At 38.5% G+C, this 23,996-nt stretch overlaps 1 protein-coding gene across 2 annotated transcripts in view; it reads left to right on the top strand.

Annotated features, from left to right (window-relative positions):
* THSD7B (thrombospondin type 1 domain containing 7B) overlaps nucleotides 1-23,996 on the top strand; it is a 1,098,632-nt gene that overhangs the window by 679,245 nt on the left and 395,391 nt on the right. For both annotated transcript variants that reach the window (XM_053909184.1, XM_019454952.2), the window contains 2 exons: nucleotides 19,873-20,064; nucleotides 22,054-22,288. In XM_053909184.1, the coding sequence (XP_053765159.1) occupies nucleotides 19,873-20,064; nucleotides 22,054-22,288 (427 nt within the window). The remainder of the gene's footprint in view (nucleotides 1-19,872; nucleotides 20,065-22,053; nucleotides 22,289-23,996) is intronic.

Below are 23,996 nucleotides of genomic sequence, written 5' to 3'. Positions count from 1 at the left end.
TCTCATTCCTTCCTTCCTTCAGAATTTATTGATATCTACTATGTGCTAGACATTGTGTAAAATGTTTGATGCAATGTTATAAGATACAAAGTCCCATCTTCATAGATTGTTTATTATACTGTTTGGATTATACATAAATGTTGTTTTAGCCGGAAGCTAATGTCCATTGCATCACAGTATATTATAATGCTCATCTCTTGGTTGTTATATCAGTAAATATTTGACATGGAAAAGCTGTGCTTTAGCATCCAATGTGGACAACTTGTATACTAGAGCATGCTGGTTGGAGAGTCACAATACCCACAATTATGAAACTTTAGGTCCTAATATGTACATTTCAACTCATTTTTTGTTTGTAGCAGAAAATGCATTTTCTTTTCCTTCTTGAACATTTGGCTTCTTAAAAGGAAATTGGATATGACACCAAAGTATAATCCATAAAGGAAAAGTTGGCAGATTAGACTTAAATTAAAATTTTAATTAAAAATTTTAAAATAAATTGGTCTGCAAAACATACTGTTAACAAATGGAGGGGGAGGGACACAGACTATGAGAATATATTTGCATATCACAAGTCTGATAAAGAACTTGTATCCAGATGTTGGTTTGTAACATCAGGAGCTTCCGGAGTATAATCTGAAGGACTGGAGAGACCTAAGACAGAGGTAGGCTATTCCTGATTGATAGGTACCACTTTTAATAAGCAAAGAGAACTTACATACGAGGCTTGTCTTGAGTGGCTGTGCAAAATGAGTAGATTCCTGCACTTGCCAGCCAAAATGTAAAAGTTTATATAGAGGCCATAAGTGGGTTCAGTCATATATACTGTGCATGTGGTCTTAATACCACATCATTATCTTGAGGCTCTATCCTTGGGGCAGATCCTAGGAGTGAGGAAGGCAAACAGAATGTCCTTGCACATTCCAAGGACAGGGGAGGGGTGAGGAGCCTCTAATTGCTTGGGTCCAGTTCACCGATCAACTGGCAGTTACATCTTCTCCATGACCTCCTGCAACACTCCATCCTTGTGACCAGCTCTTACAATGTTCCACAGCCTCCTCCCCCATAGTGTGCTCTGATCAGTCAGCAAGGGGTTTCACTAGCATGAAGGTAGCTTCTTTGACAGCAATGTGGCTACACAGAAGGCAGATGCCAGATGCCACAGTAATGATACAGGCACATGCAAAAGAAAACATAGATTAAGACACTGATTTTCAAAATCAGTGACAAGTGTTTCCACCAAAAGCCCCCATGTTCCAAACCACTGATTTATTAAGTCCTATAGCCAGAGGATCAGATCATTCAATGTGTCCTCATGTTATTTAATAAAGATGATATATTAGCAGACTTCTCAGGTTGAATACACAACATTCTGTTTGGAGAATAGCACAGGTACATCCTTGTGAGGTAGAATTATGTCCAAGGCCACCCTGTTTCAGAGCACAGTTTTTCTCATTAGAGACATTTCAATGTTTATGAAGGACAAACTTTGTCTATCATTTAAGGCTGTCTGGGTGGATTTAGTAAGGGCTTCTATATGTGCTGTAACATCCTGCAGGCCAGGGGTGGGAAGGCAAAGACGGTCCCTAATGACCATATCAGTGGAAAACAGAATGTGCCCATCTGACCTCGAGGGAAGTGAAATTGGCAATTTTCAATGTGGGGTGGATTCTCTCCTGTGTCCAGGGAAAACCCAGGGTGAAGAAGCCCAACCACTCAGGTGGAAGCCATGGCCAAAGATTTGTAGCACATAATTGCTGGGTGCCATTCAGGGCTACTTAGTGAATACATGGTGGGCATACCAATCAGTGAAAACCAGTCATTATCCTTTAATATGACCTATGAAAATATAGTTCTGGTGATATCCATCCCAGATTTCTTGGATAATTGAGTTGGTTCTGTCTAGAGTGCATTCTCTTCCTAACATGAGGTTACCAAGGTGTTCAATGTCCATAACCATTCATGTGGGATAAGTTATATGAACCTGTCCCAAATCTGAACATAGCCACCCATGGCTTTGATAGTGGAATTTTTAGGACCCTTCTGATCAGCAGTTTTATGGGCTGCCTGTGCCGTTTGATTAACATTAAAAGAATACCCATGCACAGTGTTACTGGTAGTGTGTGGCACAGGTTTCTAGATCAGTATTGGTGATGTCCGATGAATTAAGAGTATTAGTCCTAACTTGTTAATTCTTTTTTCTTTTTTAATTTTTTTAGTGTTTATTTATTTTTGAGACAGAGAGAGACAGAGCATGAATGGGGGAGGGGCAGAGAGAGAGGGAGACACAGAATCGGAAGCAGGCTCCAGGCTCTGAGCCATCAGCCCAGAGCCTGACTCGGGGCTCGAACTCACGAACCGTGAGATCGTGACCTGAGCCGAAGTCGGACGCTCAACCGACTGAGCCACCCAGGCGCCCCTAACTTGTTAATTCTTAACGTATTACTTTAGGGACGTCTAATCCCCTTCCTGGAGTGGCAATACCACTATGACAATCTTGGAGAGCTAGAGAAGGACAACTGCCCACATAGTCAACAGTGGCATTGATTTCTTTGTTAGGTATACAAATGGGTCCACTGTAGAAAGTATCTCTATCAGGTGCTCATCTTGTGACCAGAAACTATAGATGCAGCAAAAGTCTAAGGTCAAAAAGACAAATATTTAATAAGAACTTGTATAAGATCTTCCTCTTCTATGAAAATTACACCTGTGGACTGATCCTTAGCTATTAATGTTGAACCTGGTTGTGCACACTGCACATGTTGGCTGGAGGAAGCAGCACCGTCTTGCATGAGGAAATGGATGGGGGAGTGGGATATGCTGGACCAGGACCCTTACCATTTCCCTTCTTTCAATGGTTCATATTCCATTCCAGGTATAGTACATGTTAACAGTTCAGTGTGCAGAAGGGCAATGGGATCCCAGTGGATATTGAATAGTTCCTGCTTACTGAGGGGCACACTAAGTAACTCACCCATCCCACTGCAGATCCCAGTAGATAACTCCTTTCTCAGACACAATAGGCTTGGTGTTCTCAGCGGCATACCATGTTGATCCACAGTGAGAGTCAGAGCAATAATGACTGTTTGCTGAGGCTTACATACCTTCATGGTATTGGATGCTTCAGCAGAGGTGCCCAGTCAGGCATGTGGAACAACAAGCTCTACTGGTTGATCACTGAAATGTATTAAAGCCTGGGACAGTACTTCAGTCCATTGAGTCGAGGTGATTTTACCTGTTACTAATTTAATCTGCTATTTTAGTATTTCATTTTTTTTCTTTCTACCAACCCTGCTACTTGTGGGTAATAGGGGAGAGGGAGCCTCTATTAATGGCATATTCTTTTGCCAAGTCTTGCACATTATGACCTTTAAAATGTGACCACAGATCACCATCTGTTCAATAGGGGCATCCATATATGGTGTTCTTCTCTAACCCCTTAATGATGGAAGCCTACTTTGCATGGTGACAAGGGAAAGCTTGGGTCATGTCAGATGCCGTGTCTACAGAAACCATGGCATATTTAGAAACTTCACTCGGGGACAGGAGCCAATATGATCAATTTACCAATTCCTCACTGGTTGGGAACTCTGGTAGATAACGCTAGCCTTCTTTGCCACTTGCCTTGGATATTGGTGAGAACACAAAGGTCCTTCTGTTACTTCATTAACCAAGTCACTGTAATTTAAAAGTAACCTGGCATCCTTGGCAATATGCTGTCCCACCCGAGCACTGTGGTAGCCACCTTTCTGTGCACCTAATCTGCTGTAGTTACTGAAGGGTCAGTTGCTAAGCTTGTATCTGAGCTAGAACATCAGCTTTCTGATTGGCAAGGGGTGTCAGTGTCTTATGAGGTGGGATGAAGAAGACAATGAGGACTGTCTTAGCTCTTATATGAGAATTCAGATGTCTTTTCATATATTCTGACCCCACAAGAATTTGTTATAAAATCACTCACGCCTTGGCTACCCATTATCTGATCCATAGGGTAAATCTCTTTAGAACAGCTCAATTGACAATACAAAGGGTTAACAGCCCTGGATCATGAATTTTCACTAGCCAAACTGCTTTAAGTTCAGCTCATTGGCTGCTGAGATTTGTTCTCATTTCCATCCAGATTGTGTCAGTGCTGGGCTGAATAGGGACCACAATCCATGTGGACAGATTGCCTCCACAAGACCAATCTTTATAGCAGGTATCAGCAGGAATTTCTTTCACTCCCTCTCTACAGGCCACAGAGGTTGAAACAGTAATAAGGACAGGGGAATTTGGGGGATTCACATAGTCTACAGGGCCTAATAGCACCCACATGTCTAGAGACAGTGGGCTGGTGGACAGGGTAGTCCTCAGCTGCAAACAGGTTTGCCACTTAGTCAAAATGGGGGTTTGAGCCATGGCAGAGGTGAGTTGATGGAATATATATTTTAACCCACCCTTGATATGAAGGGAAATTCTTACCTTGATATGCTGTTCCTTCAAGAGAGACTCTACCTTGAGGAGCTCTGTATACACTGCTAGGAGCTTTTGCTGTATGGGGCATATCAGATTTTTTATTCCTTCCAAGTGGGACCAAAATCCTAGGGGCACTCTCTCCTTCTGTTGTATCTGCCAAGGTGCCCAACCTGTATCTTCCAGAGTCATGGACACATCTAATGCAAATAGTAGCTCTGCTTGAGAGATGCCCAGAGCTCTAATCTGCTTCATTAGATTTTTGCCTTCTCAAAGGCAGCTTGCTGCTCTGATTCCCAGTCCCATATGTGTCCTTTCTTTACTTGGTGGCATAAGGGATGGAGATGCTATTTCATGTGGGGAATAAATATTTTTAGAAGTTGGTTGAGCTTGCATTTTATCAATCACAGCTTCTGGGACCACATGTATCTTACCTGGCCAGATGACGTCCAAAAACCTTACATTAGTTCCTGGATCTTGAATTCTGTATTGTTCACCACCTATCCTCTCCCTCACAGTTATTCAAGCAAAGCCCACAGGGTGTCCTGCAGCAGAGGCACATCTTCACTTGTTAACGTTATGTCATCAATGTCATGAGTCTCGTTTACTAATGTGGGGAAAGGGGATAGGGACAGGTTGCAGACTACCATCCCATTACAAATGATTGGGCTGTGCACATAACCTTGGGGAAACACTTTAGAGAAAAGTCTATTGTTGTCCCTTCCACGTGAAGAAAAATGATCTTGTGGTGGCCCGAGGTATATTGGAAAAGACATTTGGTAAGTCCAGCACGGCTTGACACACTCCTACACCCCAGCCAAGGTATCTAAAATAGTGGCAATGGTGGACACAGCAGCATGGGTAGGGGACATTACCTTGTTCAATTCTTGGTAGTCTGAGAAAAAGAAATGAAGAGTGAGATATGAATTTATTCATATCATTTCAGTACTCCCTCTAAATGTTAATGGACTAAATGCTCCAATCAAAAGACATAGGGTAACAAAATGGATAAGAAAACAAGATCCATCTATCTGCTATTTATAGGAGACCCATTTTAGACTTAAAGACACCTTCAGATTGAAAGTAAGGGGATGGAGAAGAACTATCATACTAATGGTCACCAAAAGAAAGTTGGAGTAGCCATACTTATATCAGACAATCTAGATTTTAAATTTTTTTTTTCAACGTTTTTTTATTTATTTTTGGGACAGAGAGAGACAGAGCATGAACGGGGGAGGGGCAGAGAGAGAGGGAGACACAGAATCGGAAACAGGCTCCAGGCTCCGAGCCATCAGCCCAGAGCCCGACGCGGGGCTCGAACTCACGGACCGCGAGATCGTGACCTGGCTGAAGTCGGACGCTTAACCGACTGCGCCACCCAGGCGCCCCAGACAATCTAGATTTTAAAATAAAGACTGTAACAAGAGATGAAGAAGGACATTATATCATAATTAAGGGCTCTATCAACCAAGAATATCTAGCAATTATAAACATTTATGCCCCCCACAGGAGAGCATACAAATATATATATATATATATATATATTTCACAATCATAAAAAAACTCATTGGTAATGCTACCATAATATTAGGGGAATTTGACACCCCACTTACAACAATGAACAGATTGTCTAAGCAGAAAACCATCAAGGAAACAATGGCTTTGAATGACACAGTGGACCATATGGACTTAACAGATATATTCAGAACATTCCATCCTAAAGCAGTGGAATACACATTCTTCTTGAGTGCACATGGAACATTCTCCAGAATAGATCACATACTGGGACACAAATCAGCCCTCAACAAGTACAAAAAGATCAAGATCATACCATGCATATTTTCAGACCACAATGCTATGAAACTTGAAATCAATCACAAAAAAAATTTTTTTTTGGAAGGACAACAAATACTTGGAGATTAAAGAACATCCTACTAAAGAATTAAAATGCTAACCAAGAAGTTAAAGAAGAAATTAAGAAGTATATGAAAGCCAATGAAATGATAATACCACAGCGCAAAACCTCTGGGATGCAGCAAAGGTGGTCAGAAGAGGGAAGTATGTAGCAATCTACGCCTTCCTAAAGAAGGAAGAAGGTCTCAGATATACAACCTAACCTTATACCTTAAATAGCTGGAAAAAGAACAACAAATAAAACTCCAAACCAGCATAAGACAGGAAATAATAAAGATTAAAGCAGAAATCAATGCTATCAAAACAAAACAAAACAAAAGAGTAGAACAGATCAATGAAACCAGGAGTTGGTTCTTTTAAAGAATTAACAAAATTGATAAACCCATAGCCAGTGTGATCAAAAAGAAAAAGAAAAGGACCCAAGAGATTACAAACAACATTACAGAAATACAAACAATAGTAAGAGAATATTATGAGCAATTATATGCCAATAAATTGGGCAACCTGGAAGAAATGGGGGAAAAATATAGAAACATGTAAACTACCAAAACTGAAACAGGAAGAAATAGAAAATTTGAACAGACCCATAACCAGTTAAAGAAATTGAATTAGTAATCAAAAATATCCCAAAAAACAAGAGTCCAGGGCCAGATGGCTTTCCAGGGGAATTCTACCAAACATTTAAAGAAGAGTTAAGACCTATTCTTTTGGAGCTGTTCCAAAAAAATAGAAATGGAAGGAAAGCTTCCAAATTCATTCTATGAGGCCATCAATACCTTTATTCCCAAACCATACAAAGACCCCACCAAAAAGGAGAACTATAGACCAATTTCCCTGATCAACATGGATACAAAAATTCTCAACAAGATACTAGCAAACAAGATCAAACAATACATTAAAAGAAGTATTCACCACAATCAAGTAGGATTTATACCTGGGATTCAGGGCTGGTTCAAGATCCTCAAATCAATCAATGTGATGCATCACATTAATAAAAGAAAGGACAAGAACCACATGATCCTCTCAATCAATGCAGAGAAAGCATTCAACAAAATACAGCATCCTTTTTTGAAAAAGCTCTCAAGGAAGTAGGGGTAGAAGGATCATACCTCAAGACCATTAAAGCCATATATGAGAAACCCACTGCTAATATCATCCTCAATGGGGAAAACTGAGAACTTTCCACCTAAGGTTAGTAACAAGACAGGGATATCCACTCTCACCACTATTATTCAACATAGTATTGGAAGTCCTAGTCTCAGCAGTCAGACAACAAAAAGGAACAAAAGGCATCCAAATCAGCAAGGAGGAAGTCAAACTTTCACTCTTTGCAGAAGACATGGCACTCTATATGGGAAACCCAAAAGATTCCACCAAAAAACTGCTAGAACTGATCCATGAACTCAGCAAAGTCGCAGAATGTAAAAAATGCACAGAAATCGGTTGCATTTCTATACAACAATAATGAAGCAGCAGAAAGAGAAATAAAGGAATTGATCCCATTTACAATTGCACCAAAACTCATAAAATATCTAGGGATAAACCTAACCAAAGCGGTGAAAAATATATACACTGAAAACTATAGAAAACTTATGAAAGAAATTGAGGAAGACACAAAAAAATGGAAAAATATTCCATGCTCATGGATTGGAAGAACAAATATTGTTAAAATGTTGATACTACCCAAAACTATCTACAAATTCAATGCAATCCCTATCAAAATAACACCAGCATTCTTCACAGAGCTAGAACAAACAATCCTAAAATTTGTAGGGAACCAGAGAAGACACTGAATAGCCAAAGCAATCCTGAAAAAGAAAACCAAAGCTGGAGGCATCACAATTCTGGACTTCAAGATGTATTACAAAGATGTAATTATCAAGACAGTATGGTCCTGGAACAAAAACAGACACTCAGATCAATGGAACAAAATAGAGAACCCAGAAATGAACCCACAAATGTATGGCCAAATAATCTTTGACAAAGCAGGGAAGAATATCCAATGGACTAAAGACACTCTCTTCAGCCAATGGTGTTGAGAAAACTGGACAGCAACATGCAGAAGAATGAACCTGGACCACTTTCTTACACCATACACAAAAATAAACAAAATGGATGAAAGACCTAAGCATAAGACAGGAAACCATAAAAATCCTAGAGCAGAAAGCAGGCAAAAACCTCTTTGACCTTGGCTGCAGAAACTTTTTACTCAACATGTCTCCGGAGGCAAGGGAAACAAAAGCAAAAATGAACTACTGGTACCTCATTGAGATAAAAATCTTTTGCGTGGTGAAGGAAGCAATCAGCAAAATTAAAAAGCAACAGGCTGAATGGGAGAAGATATTTGCAAAGGACATATCAGATAAAGGGTTAGTACCCAAAATCTATAAAGAACTTATCAAACTCAACACCCAAAAAAGATATAATGCAGTGAAGAAAGGGGCAAAAGACATGAATAGATGCTTGTCCAACGAAGACATCCAGATGGCTGTCAGACACATAAAAAAAAGGTCAGCATCACTCATCATCAGGAAAATATAAATCAAAACCACAATGAGATGGCACCTCACACCAGTCAGAATGGCTAATATTAACAACTCAGGCAAGGACAGATGTTGGTGAGGATGAGGAGAAAGAGGAACCCTTTGCCACTGCTTGTGGCAGCCCCTCTGGAAAACAGTATGGAGGTTCCTCAAAAAATTAAAAATAGAACTACCCTACGACCCACAATTGCAGTACTAGGCATTTATTCAAAGGATAGAGGTGTGCTGTTTTGAAGGTGCACATGCACCCCAATGTTTATAGCCGTGCTATTGACAATAGCCAAAGTATGGAAAGAGCCCAAATGTCCATCAACAGATGGATGGGTAAAGAAGATGTGGTATATATATACAATGGAGTATTAGCAATCAAAAAGAATGAAATCTTATAATTTGCAACAATATGGATGGAACTAGAGTGTATTATTCTAAGCAAAATTAGTCAGCCAGAGAAAGATAAATATCCTATGACTTCACTCATATGTGGAATTTAAGATACAAAAAGATGAACATAAGGGAAGGGAAGCACAAGTAATATAAAAACAAGGAGGGGGACAAAACAGAAGAGACTCTTAAATATAGGGAAGAAACAGGTTGCTGGAGGGGATGTGGGTGGGGGGATGGGCTACATGCTAAGGGGCATTAAGGAAGACACTTTTTAGGATGAGCACTGGGTGTTACATGTAGGGGATGAATCACTGGTTTCTACTCTTGAAATCATTGCATTATATGCTAACTAACGTGGAGGTAAATTAAAAAATAAGTAAATAATAAAAGTAAAAAATAAAAAAATAATAAAAACAAAAGAAAAGAAAACAAACAAACAAATGAAAAAAACCCCGAAGCCTACATGCTGTACAATTCCATCTCTATGACATTCTGGGGGAAAAAAAGCAAAACTATAGAGAGAAAGAACAGATCAGTGGTTTCCAGGGACTAGAATTTCAGGAGACAAATTGACCCCGAAGGGAAAGCACAAGGAATGTTTGTGTTGATAGAGCTGTTCTGTATCATGATAACCCTGGTAGATACAAGGTTCCATGCATTTGCCAAAACCCATTGAACCATACAATACATAGAGTGCATTTTATTATATGTTAATTAAAAAGTTGTGGGTAATGGTAAATAATGAAAAAAGCCCACACGTTGACAACTCTTTTCATGGGAGAACCTTAATGAAATTCATCTCCTTTGACTTTGTTTTTCCATTTCTCAAAATTTGTTCTTAGGAAAACAATCAATGATATGGTCAAGAATATTCTTTGTTGTGTTATGTGTCACAGAGAAAATTGAAAATGTCTTAATTGTGCAATTTTAACAAGGTAGCTAAGTAAATTATAATATATTTCTTATTCACTAAAGGCATTCAAATTATCTTGTTGAGGGTTTATTATATAGAAAGAAATGATCATTTTTTACTGTTATATTATCAGTTTACTCTATTGACTTACCCAGTTTAACTTAAAAAACATTGATTATCAATGTTTGCAAACTTTTAGACAACTTGAAATACTTTCTAAAGGTATACCATATATTCAAGCTGATCCATATATTTTTCTGAATAGCTAGATATATAAACAGATAGGTATATAGATAGGCAAAATGAATAATGTTATTTCTGCCTTTATACTCATTTCAGTTCCTTTTTTATTTTTCTAGCTAAGACAAAATTGGGATGGAGAATAGAGGTAGTATCTTTGATCCAAATCATTTTTCTGTTTGGGGTGTCATTTATCTCCATTTTCAACCAATAATAAAAAGCCACATTATATATAAATGGTGCTTTGCAATTTCCAAAGTATTATTTTACATTAGCCTCTTTGATCTATCACCATACCAATAATATAATCAGGAATGATAGCAGCACTCTTCCTACCACTTATTCAAGGAATCTTAAGCCTAACAGTTTTCCTGGGCCACATTTTGGTAGGTGTTGAAAGCAGAACTCAAATACAGATGTCACAACTCCTATCAAATATTGTGTTCCTTATAAACCACTGTTTACTTACTTCAAGATTTTCCCTTTTGAAAGGGAAATTTAGATAATTTATTCCATTGTTAGAATTTTGGTTTCATCTTTTAAAAATTATAGAGAATCTCTATAAAATTCTCATGAGAAACAGAGTTTCCATATTAAACAGATGTCATCGGATTGTATTTTGAGATGTAACAGTGTGCTTTTTTTCATTGTGGGCAACCGCCTCCCCCCATACCCTGATTACTGAGCTGTCCACTGTGTTCAAAAGATCAGGATTATTATACCTTGAATGCAAACAGATGGTACCAGTCAGTGCCCAAAATTGCCATCTTGAAGCTCTTTTCAGAGACAAAAATCCTGAAAACCAGACTTTCATATGCAAGAGCCAGGTATTTTGTAAATTCCAAATAGCTCCCTGTAGATATCAAGATGGGAGGCCAAAGGACTCCATACAGATTTAGTGTCAGCCAGAATCCTACAATGGCCAGTTCCCAGGGAGGGCAAGAGAAGGTACACAGATGAGTGTCTCTTACCCCCTCTCCTTTTGCAAATGAAATATTGAACAATGAATATGAAAACTGGCTGTTTCAGATAGGTTAAAGGGGAAGCAAAAGCAGAGGGACCATTCCCCTGTTTGATACTTTGGGAAGAGCCTGTGCACACGGGGTTCCCTGCACCACACCTAAAGGGATGGGGCTGCAACAGTGAGAGGATGATGTACTGTGTTTAGGCACAGAAAGGAGATCAGAGCTAGCTGCCTATCACCCTCACAACCTGGTCTCTCTGGGCCATTTATGATATGAAGTCTTCCCAAAATTCCTGTATGCTCCAAAGTGGGATAGGAAGTGTTAACTGTCTCCAGGAAACTGGGACTAGCTTGGAGTCAGGTCTACGTGAGTATGAAGTGTGTGGACTAGAAAATCAGAAGCTATGTCAAAGACTATAAATTAGCAATAATGCAGGTGCATCTTTAAAAACATGTATCTTTGAGTGATATAACAAAGACCAAGTTAAGGAAATGTTTCAGTAGGAACTTTAAATGGATATATTTATGTATCCCCTTCCCTTTGCAACTCCTGTCTGTTTTTGACTACCAACCAGAAATTGGGACTTGTTAACAAATTGATGTCATTTTTAGGAAAAAAAAAGTTATTTTTCAAGGTCAAATTATGGTAGGTGTCAAAAACAGCACTATATATATAGTTACTTTTCCCCCCACACCTTAGTTGTAATGAGTAATTTTCAAATCTTTACATACACACAGGAAATAGTGGTTACTTTCTTCTGAAATATGTGGTTAAGTCCAACAAAATATGGCGTTTCAGCTCTAAGACACTTTGTTAGATTTTACTTGGGTTTGTTTTTGTTTTTGTTTTTGATAATTTTAGTTTACTTCTATGTCTACTCGTCTACATTTTCTTTCACCCTGAGTAACACTTAGTATAGTACTCATGAGCTAAAGGTATTATAATCCTCTATGCTTGACTGACTCCAGTGGATCAGGCCTTATGTAGCCCAGGACATATATTGTCTTGACAGTGAGAAGATAATGAGTGTCAATAAAGCATCATGTTTAAGAAATAGGCTCTAGAGCTAGGTTGTCCAGGCTCAAATTCAGGATCCACATTTTACTTAGGTTTGTCCTTGGGTACATTGTTAAATTTATCCAAGACTCAATATTCTCATCTCTATAATGAGCATAATTATAGTTCATACCTCATAGTATTGTTGTGACATTTAAATGGGTTGATATATGTAATTTACTTAGAGTAACAACTGACATCTACTACATATGGTGCGTGTGTCTACCGTTATGAATGCTTTGAGGATCAAATGAGTTAATAAATACATGTTAAATGTAAGATTGTGCAGGTGACATTCTAGGTGATCAAAGTGTTACCTGCTATTATGTTATTATATGCTGGGGAACTGGATATCGCTGCTCAGTTAGATTTCTGAACAAACATCTCACCTTCCATGTAGATTAAATTTCAGCTAACTTACAGCTTTTTAAAACATGTCTACCTTAGAAATATTGGCTTCTTATTTTTAACTCTTATATCTTACCTAAAGTATTTTCTTTTTAGCAGTCCTTTTGAGTACCCCATTCATCTTAAGCCTTTGCTCTTGTATTCTCTTTATTTTCTTTTAATAGCTATTAGAATTTGATTGTTTCTTTTTGTTTGTTTGTTTGTTTGTTTTTACTTTGTGAATATCCTTACATCGTTATTATATTTTTGCTTGTGTTTGTATCATTTATTTAATCATGCATTGTGCTGTTTCTGCTGAGTGTCCCTCCTATCCACTTCCTTTCCAGTCTTGTGTTCTGTCTTATCCTTCCATCTTTTAGTTCTGAGCTTTTTTTCATCCGCTTATCTTTTTTATTTTTCAAATAGATTGCCCTATTCTGCCCCACCCTGTGATGCAATTCCCAGATTATCAAGGTGCCCAGTCCTTTAGGCTTACTCTTTCTAATACTCAATTTATTGAGTAGCTGACAATGGATTGTGTAGAATCACATCTTTATGTTTTGGCATCAGCTGAAAGTAATGTAATGATGAATGCACATGTGAGATAGGAGCCAGGAAGCAATACAGCATAATAGATAAAAATATCATTTATAATGTCTAACAGATATGTTTTCCAGTGCCATGTTTTCAGATACTAGCTGTATGACTTTGAGCAAGTTTTTTTTAACCTTCCTGTATCTCAGGCGTAAACAATGGTATCTAACTAATGATGTCACTGTGAATATTCAGTAAACCACTACATGTAAAGCGGTAAGTACAGAGTATAATACACTCTATGTTTTCTCAAATGTCAGATGCTGATGTTCTTTTATTACAGTTGTTTTTGTTATTGTGATTATGATAATACCTAACATCAGGTTTCTTTGTCTTCACATATGTGTCAACTAGATAGACAAGTAAGTTTCAAATTGTGAAATTAATAAGCAGAAACATTAATTTATTGCTGGCATTGCATTATTACATGTAGATTCTGCTTAGCCTTTAGCTTTGTTTTATATTTTATTGGTTTAAAATATAAACACTTCCTTAGTTGATTAAGGTCTCAGTCCAAAAGTGGCCAGGGGCTACGTACCTTTAAGAAGGTAACATTTAATTTTAAAAATGAAATTAAGTGCATATCAATTCCAGTAAATTTGCTATGTATTATCTGTTGACATCTTACTCAGCTGTCGGCAAGCATTTAATCAACATTTATTGGCATTCTTTTCTGAGATTTAAATAGGACATAAAATTTTATGACATGTAGAGTATTTTCAATAACTGTTTCATTATTTTTCATAGATAGTATAATAGTATACAAGAGAAAATATCAATAAAGTACCCAGAGTGAATTATTTGGGGCAGAGCAAGGTAGTTTGAAGTTTGTATAATGACAAAATGCTGGTCTACTTTCCAGATAATATTGTAGATTTGTGAATAGCTGGGTTCTCTTTTTTTTCCATTTTGTTTATAATCTTTTCTCTTTTTGGACATATAGATCAGAAAACTAAGAATTATAGTTGTTTGCTCTATTGTTACAAAAGATAGATGGTACTTCACAATATTGAATTCTAAGTCCTTAGTGGTCACAAAAAAGGAATGTTACAGAATGTAATATATACCATAGGTATAGTTTAAATACTAGTTTGATACAGAAAGCCCAGACTCTGATAGCTTATTAGTGTTAAATTTACATGATTGCTTGACCAGTAGCCATAGAGTCTGCATGAGCTACTTATACTTTAAGTGGCACTTCAATGGGGAAAATAAACCTTTTTAAGGAATTGTGAGTATATCCATATGTTCAGGAATCTTCCTTTCATCTAAATACTTTAGCTTTTAGCTGGGAATGGGTGGGCATGAGGACAGTAGTATAAACTACTGTGTCTAAGATCTAGTTATCTGGCCATCTGTGCCACAGTTCCCAGAATCACAAACAAAACTGAGTGATAAATATGACCCCGAAATTTTACCCCTAGGCATGTACTGAAAATAACTGGAAACGGGTACTCAAAAAAGTACAGGTATAAGCACTTTCATAGCAGCAGTATTCACAATAGTTAAAAAATGTCCAGTAATGGATGAATGGATACACAAAGTGTGGTATATATGTACAATAGAATATTATTCATCATAAAACGGAATAAAGTAGTGTATATGGTACAACATGGATGAGTCTGCAAAGCATTAAGTGAAAAAATCCAGACACAACATATCAGAAATTGTGTGATTCCATTGAAATGGAATACTCAAAATAGATAAATCTGTAGAGAGAAAACATAACTTGGTGCCTGCAGGGTCTGAGGAGAGGAGTAAAGGGGAAAAATGCTTAATGTATAAAAGGTGTTACTCTGGAGTGATGAAAAGGTGTTGAGGCTAAATAGAGGCAGTGGTTGCACAACACTGTGGGTTACTAAGTGACACTGAGGTGTTTACTCTAAAATGGTTAACTTTATATAATGTGAATTTCCCCAAATTAAGTTACTAAAAAAATACTGAATGGCCAAATTGAAGCAGCATCATATCCCATATTCTCAGAATCACAATTGGTTTAAATAAGTCCACTCCATGAGGAGAGAATGTGGAGTTTGTCATTATTGATCCTGAGGAGGCTGATAAGGGCTGGAAGTAATTTTACAGTCTTCTTGAAAGATGAATTCAATTTCCTTCTTAAATATATTCTATTTTATTATGACATTAGATTATCAGAGCTTGTGAAAATCACTTTTAATAGCCAAGTTTCTGTCCCATGTGCCGCTTTATTTTCCATGCTTGCCTGAGATTTCAGTTGGTCTCATTGATCCATCCGAGAAAATGAAAACAGGAAAGTATAAATGCTCCTCTTCTGAGATGGATTCTCTCTGTACAATGAGGGCAGATAATTATACTGATTTGGATGGGCAGTTGAGGTTATTCAGGCTCAAGTGCTTTATTTTTGACTCTTAAATGGTTTAGATTCACCAACCATATAAATAAAATGATCTGGATAATTATACATAGTTTTTATATTTTATGTGAACCAGACTGTGAAACTGTTGGTAGTTGTTTGTACACATATATGAATGGCACAGTAAGTGCTTTCAATGGCTATGACATAAATATCTAGATTTTTCATATAAAGAAGGCCATTAGGTTTTTGTGGTGTACATCTTTGCAAACACACTTTAAAGGTTTCTGTATAATGAAAGTCCTTCATGTGCTAGGTACTTGCTATATATGTCACATAAACGATTTCTAATCCTTAGAATATCCCTGAAAGATAAGTGTCATTATTTCCTTATTACAGATGAAATAGCTGAGGTTCAAAGAAGTTAGGTGATGTACTCGAGAGGAGAAGTAGGGCGAGGATTCACATCTAGACACTTAACTGTATGCTGCTGGGCTACCTTGTAACAGGGATCCCATTGCAGCTCACTCACAAACTGCAGACACTGCTTATGATTCGTAGTTTGATTTCCCTAAAGCAAATCTCATTCATTTGCTCACATGTCTGAATTATCCTGTATAGACAAGCTATCAAAATATCGGTAGGAATATTGACATTTAACTGCATGGAGGAAATAGGTATATCAGTTTAAATGAGAGCTTAGGTGTTCAAAGTATTTGAGCACCTGATGTGAATACTAAGGGTACTGAATGGTGATTTGGAAGGATGTTAAATTTGAGTCATGGTAAACCTGATCAACTGGAAATTTAAGGAAGGTAGAGAGATAGCAAAACTTGCGTGTCAGTCTAAGTGATTCAGAATTTGATGTCAAATAACAGTTTCAGCATGGGTTTTGTCTTCTCCTCATGCAGCTTCAGTATTATCTTCTAAATGTATTGCATTTTCCTACCACCTATTCCTATTTCCTATTTTGTTGATACTTTCATTGCCTGGAGAATCCTCTTTCATTGCCACCAAGTTTCAACCTTTCTTTTTTTCTTCGTTGAAAGCCTTCTGCTATCATGCTAGTCCCCCAGATGACCTTCTCTTCCCTGAACTACTATAGTATTTTCTGTTTTAAACACACATTTGCAACTTGGCATTTACTTTTGGACTAAGTTTTCTTTTTATATGTTTATAGCTCATCTCTGTTATGAGTTATGAACTCTAGTGGGGTATATAATAGTATCGTCACCAATTTTTGCCCCATTATATGCCTTGGACATAGCACACGTTCATCAAATAGTACTTGATAATCTTATAACTCTTGAAGGCAGGGCTTTCTAAAAACAATTCATCAAAATACCACTTCTAGGAGATATTCTCCTCAAAAATGGATGATTGTTGGCCAAATAAGTCTGTAAAACACTACATTCAACTTCCACCCTAAGAAATTTACACTGTACATTGGCATTTTCAGCACTCTGAGGAGTTTTTCAGTAGTGAGACCAAGTTTACTATTTTAACTCAGTATTCACAGCTTTCTCCCCACTTTTTTGTAAGAGCCCTACTAATACCTATTATGCTTCAAAAATGTCTTCTGTGAGACACTGCTTTAAAGTGGTTTGTGGGGTACCTGGGTGGCTTAGTTGGTTGAGCATCTGACTCTTGATTTCAGCTCAAGTCAGGATCCCATGGTCATGGGGTTGACACCCAAACTTAAGATTCTCTCTCTCTCTTTCTCTCTCTTTCTGTCTCCCCCTCTTTCCACCCCTCTCCCTGCTTGCTTGCTCATTCTCTCTTTCTCTCTCTCTCTCAAAAAAAATAAATAAAACTATATTTTTTAATTTAAAAAATAGGGGTGCCTGGGTGGCTCAGTTAGTTAAGCATTGGACTCCGGGTTTCTGCTCAGGTCATGATCTCACGGTTGGAGATGTGCTGGTGGTACAGAGCCTGCTTGGGATTCTCTCTCTCTCTCTCTCTCTACCTCTGGCCCTCTCCTGCTTGCACCTGCATGCGTGCGTGCACTCTCTGTCTCAAAGTACATAAATAAACTTTAAAAAATTTAAGAACTAAAATGCTTTGTATCAAAATTATGTTAATAATATTCACAAATATGGAAATTAACTTTTGATTAGATGTAGGTTGGGCATTTTGTATGGCCTCCTTGCTTCTGTACTTGGGAAAAGACTACCCCTCAGCTGTGTCAGGGCACATGCGTGTGTGCATGTGTGTGTGTGTGTGTGTGTGTGTGTGTGTGTGACAGAGAGAGAGAGAGAGAGAGAGAGGGAGGGAGCATCTGTGTGCATGTGTATATGCATGTACTATACAGTGTGGACTCAACCTGAAAAATAGACTGAGACTAAAAACAGAATGATTGGAACTGGTCTTTCAGCTTGATTATCTGCTAGAATCTCTATTACTTCTCATAATATGCTTGAAAAGTTTTATTTGTACCTCAGGGGCAATGAGCCTGGCCTCATTTACAAATATGAATGCAGATATTAACAGTATACTGTCTTCTCCTCCAGGCAGTCTTACTGTCGACTGGTTTTATTTACTTCCTCAGCAAAGGAATATCCATCTCCTTGGAATTAGACACAATGTGCTTAATGGGAAAAGCAGAAGTTTTGGAGTCAGAAAGTTTTAATTTGATTCCCATCTCAGGGACCCTGAGCAAGTTTTCCTTCCAGAACCATTGATTCCTCATCTGTAAAAGAAGATGGGTTATACCTGCTTCTAAGAGCTTCTTACGAGGACAGTGCCTGGCACAAAGGAGATGCCCTATAAACATTAGTCCCCTTTGTAGTTATTCTGTTTGTCAGGCAGTTTATGATAGGAGAATTCCACAGGCATAAAGTCACACAGACAAAACTTCTCTTTCCTATAGATGCTGTTCCAAATATGTGTTGTTACTCTGAACTATAAATGACATCATTATTCTTCATGTCTTCTGTTTTTATGAAGGGACATTGAGCAGGGGAAATAGAATGAGTTGAACTATAATCTATAAAGAGAAACACTGGAATTGTAATAGTGAGTAAATAACCTAAAAGATATTTTTTCAATTATTATAATTATTTGAGATACAGAAAAGTAACTTAGAAATGATCCCCTTAGTCTTAACATCTATTCATTGTAAAACAAAACAACAAAAGAAACAACTCTCCACTATTATTTTTATATATAAAATTTTGGGTTTGACTAATTAGATCATTCAAAGGGAGAATAATAAATGTATTAGGAAAAATGTCAGATGGGCCTTCAAATTTGTCTCAACATTATATAATATTTTTTTAAAAAGTTTTTAATGTTTATTTTTGATAGAGAGAGAGAGAGACAGAGCATGAGCGGGGGAGAGGCAGAGAGAGAGAGGGAGACACAGACTCTGAAGCAGGCTCCAGGTTCTGAGCTGTCAGCACAAGAGCCCGACACAGGTCTCAAACCCACGCACCGTGAGATCATGCCCTGAGCCGAAGTTGGACGCTCAACTGACTGAGCCACCCAGGCGGCCCATCAACATTATATAATAATTTTTTCACAAGTCCATTTCCACCATGGTCTGGGATTATTTACCACATGTACAAACATAACAAAAGAATAATTTTGTGTTAATCTTGCTTAAAGTTACATTTGTGGAGGTAAAGTCACCCAACAGATAATTAGAATGATATAATTCTTTATAGCATAGAATAGAATGTTCAGCATAAATTGAGGTTTGCAGTCCAACAGACCACTGTAGCACCTGTTTTGCAGAAAAAGATATACTTATTACATATGGTTATCAATAGCACGTCAATCATGTCTATCTCTAGCCAGCCGTGGCTAAATTGTTCCTGGAAGAAGCCCACTCTGTCCCTGTGAAGGATGACAAATGAGAGTTTTGCTGTGGTATCTACCTTTCTAAATGCCAAATGATCTCCTGGCAGTTTTTCCTGACATAAATATTATGAATGGCTGAAGAAACCGTCATTTTTCACACTTTATTGGTTTAGACAGAAGGTGAAGTCTTCTCGGCTAAACTGAAGTAGTAGAGGAAGCAATGAACCTAAATGTTCCTTGGACTCTCCTCAATTGTGCATTAATCAGCATCTGTCTCGATCTGGTTGATTACAGGAGAAGATGTATCAGGGAGTCTCTGCCCAGCATCTCCTCCTCCCGAAAGGACGGCTTGCGAAATTCCCTGCCGAATGGATTGTGTGGTGAGTGAGTGGACAGAGTGGTCATCCTGTTCACAGTCTTGTTCAAATAAAAACGCAGATGGGAAACAGACCAGATCGAGGATTATACTGGCATTGCCTGGAGAAGGTGAGTAATAGTGAAGGGTTCAACGGGGGAGTCAATGGCCAAATTACTGTTTTTATTTTATTTTTTTTCTCGTAAGCACTTGAGAAGGTCATATTGTGGAAGTAGCCACATACAGGTGATAGCTCTATGGCCTGAGTCAAAATTAAATGTCATTTCTATGCATACTTTTTCTCTTTAACTCTCTAGTTTATCTATACTGAGTTTCTATATTTACATGATTTGTCTTAGCCCAAACCTATGCCTAGGCCATGGCAATCAGATGGTTGTTATTTTTCATTATACTTATTTTGGGGGGGGGACCACAAAGTTTGATTGCCACACATCCAGCTTCAGGTAGCTCATACATTGGGACATTGGGGAATATAATTGAAATATGTCTGGTAAAAAAAAAAAAAAAAAAAAAAAAAAAAAGCTCCAAATTAGGAATCAAGAGACATGGCTCCTTGACCAGGAACTGCCACTGACATCGGCAAGCTATCTGATCCATGCGGCCCAATTTCCTGTTCTGTCATGCTGGCATGTTGTGAGAGGGAAGAAGATGAAGGCTCTGAAATGGCTTTGAAGAAGCTAAAATGTGCTATGGAAATGTAAACGGGTGACATCAGAACAAATTGGAGGAGCAGCTGTTTCTATCATTGATAGCCATGGTCTCTGTCCCCCAGACACATACGTTCTTTCTTTCAGGCTCTCCCTGCCTAGGGCTCAGTAAGAACAGCAGGATGGTGTGGCCACTGGCTGTGAGGAGCTCCTTTTTAAACAAGATTCTGTTCTGTGATCCTGAAAAATGGGGCCAGGGTCAAGAGGAACGAAGATTTTCATATTCTTAAATTGCAGTTGCTTCCCCCTCTTGTCTTTTATATTTCTGGAAGGAGAAAAAAGTCAGCAGTATTTAATGGGAAAAAAATAACAAGAATAACAAAACCAAGGTCACAAATCTTTTTGAGCATTTGGCCCACTGAATAAAACATCATAGGGTGGAAGAGTAGGAAAAAAAAAATCAATACTTTAGATTAATGCCAGTTTTTACATGGGTATAAAAATGTGAAAGAAAAGACAGTAATGAAATTTGATTGTCTGACTCACCCAAGAGTGTAAGGATGCACATCTGTCTGGTCTCCCTGCCAGTGGATAACACATTGTCAGATATTATTTCAGAGTTTAAGGATAGGCTCTCTTCTGCCAAGCTTTAAGAGATACTTCTGGGTTTCTCAAAATTGCAGTAAAATGCACGGCTTGATGGAAGATGGGTGTCTTAAAATGATTCTCTGAGAAAAATAATGCTCTTAGGAAAAAGAGACCATATATAGGTAATGTGTGTGTAAGTGTATAGGTTTGACCTAATACCACTTCAAGGTCATGGGCTACTATATCTAACAGACTAACTTATGTAGGCATCATGTTACTAATATAAAAGTAGATTTCTTTGGAGTTTATCTCAGAGACACAGGACTCAGAGGTGGGAAATAGAATCTCTTTTTGTTGTTGGTGGTGGTTTTTTGTTGTTTTTGTTTTTGATCTAATCAACATGTGCTGCTACCTATTATTTAGGAGGGAAAGTGCAATATATTGTCCTCAGATTGTTACTCAGGACAAAAAGACCATGGCCCTGGAATGGGCAGAAGGGTACAGAGGTTCAGGCCTTTGGAATCCTGTGTCAAGAAACCACCTTTCTGGACCATTAAAACAGCAAAAACAAGGGCCCCTGGGCGGCTCAGTCAGTTAAGCATCTGACTCTTGATTTGGGCTTAGATTGTGGTCCCAGGTTGTGAGATTAAGCGCTGGGTGGAGCCCCATTTTGGGCTCTACACGAAGCCTGGCGCCTGTTTGGGAGTCTCTCTTCCCTTCTGCCCCTCTCTGGCTCACATTCTTTCTCTCTAAAAATAAATAAACAGCGAAAACAGCAAAAATAAGAATGATAGTAACAACAGCAGCCTGCTAAGAACAACAGCAAAAACTATGTATCCTTTTTTTATTGTTATTTTTTTGTAGGTGGAAAACCATGTCCCGCTACTCAGGCCCTCCAAGAATATCGTTCATGTAATGACCATTCCTGTATGCAGCTCTACTGGGAGACATCGCCTTGGGGCCCCTGTTCTGAAGACACATTGGTAACTGCCCTTAATGCAACCATTGGCTGGAATGGAGAAGCCACCTGTGGTGTGGGCATTCAGACACGGAGGGTCTTCTGTGTCAAGAGTCATGTGGGACAAGTGATGACCAAAAGGTATCACCAATAGTTTATTGAAAGTGCGTATGGGGGCACCTGGGTGGCTCAGTCAGTTAAGCATCTGACTTCGGCTTGCATCATGATTTCATGGTTCATGGGTTCAAGTCCTGTGGTAGGCTCTGCGCTGATAGTGTGGAGCCTGCATGGGATTTTCACTCTCACCTCTCTCTCTGGACCTCTCCCATTTACACTCTCTTTCTCTCTCAAAATAAATAAATACAGTAAAAATTTTCATTGAAAAACTTAAAAAAAGAAAGTACATATCTCTCAAACAAAGGTAGAAACAGTTATAATATGAATCATTAGTAAAGTTATGGAAAGTAAATTTGGCCCACCAATATTGTATCTATTTGAGTAATCAAACATTTTCTTGATCTCTCAGTATTTTTGGTTCTTTTTCACTCACACTCAGTGTGAAGGTAGGTTCCCCCCTTTGAAAGGATATGGTTGTGTCACACTCCTCTTTAGGTTCCACTGATCTTCTCTGACATGGGCAATAAAGCAACATAGCCATTTGAATGGACTAATTCATGCCTGCAAGTAGGTTATAATCTCATATATGTTAGACTCTTCATATGAAGACATAAATTAAAAAACAAAACAGGATAATTTAGATATAGGAACTAGGATATAGTTATGAAAAAGAGTCAGGGACAATTGCAAGTGATAGGCAAAAAGAGTAGTTAGGCAGAAAACTCCACTGTGGGAGTTTCATCTCTAGACCAAATGAGGAGAAGACCTGACTCTTCCTCATTCCACATGGGAAGTATCTTGGAAAAGACAATGCAAGGGACCTACACAATGTACAGTGACCAGGTAACTGTTCTGTCCATGGAGATTTCCTAGTAGCCATGTTTGAACTAGTCTCCTTCTTGTGGTAAAAGATCCCACCCCAGGGGCACCTAGGTGGCTCAGTTGGTGAAGCATCAAGCTCTTGATCTCAGGGTCATGAGTTCAAGTCCTGCCTTTGACTCCATGCTGGGAATGAAGCCTACTTAAAACAAACAAACGAACAAACAGAACAACCCCACTCCAATCACAGGAATGGTGGGTCACCAGGATGGGAACACCCAAACTTTTGTCTAGTGTCACAAACTAGGCAACTTAAAGTGCTTCCCCAGGAATTCACAGATTGGGAAAATGAAACCCTCTCTTCTTTCTGTTCATGAGGCTCTAAGTATATGAATTGAGAATTGCCACAAGCATGGTCCTGGGGAAAACAGCAGGTGAGGGGAGTGAAAAAGATGCTGAGAAAGAAGCAAAAACTGAAGCAGAGCACATCCTGGCAACATCAAGTCCTTGGCCTATCCTGCTAAGTGTGCCCCTGCCCTTCCTGGCAACACAGGCAGATACACTTACTTGTCCACCTGATTCAATCCAATTTGTGTTGCTGTCTGGGACATCTCAAGCACCTGATTAATTTCACCTTGGGACACCTTGATGATAGACTCTGAGCCTTATCCATGGTGGTATGGAAACCACAATTGCTATGTAAGGAAAGTCATAGGAACTCAGATAAGGGTAGTGAACTGTGGATGGCACAAGTCATGCAGACTGGCCAGATACTGCTGGTGTTGGAGCATCCGATGTGCAGATGACTGTGCAAATGCAAGCAAAGATAATATGACTTGAAGTGAAGCACAGTTCAGAAGACCTAATCTCTCTCTCTTCCCAAAGGTGGCTTCTAAGAGTACTGGAGTTGGAT

This window comes from Panthera pardus, unplaced genomic scaffold (genome assembly GCF_024362965.1).
Source record: "Panthera pardus isolate Hobbes unplaced genomic scaffold, ASM2436296v1 HiC_scaffold_10, whole genome shotgun sequence".
Lineage (NCBI taxonomy): Eukaryota > Metazoa > Chordata > Mammalia > Carnivora > Felidae > Panthera > Panthera pardus.
This window is presented reverse-complemented; position numbering and strand designations above follow the sequence as displayed.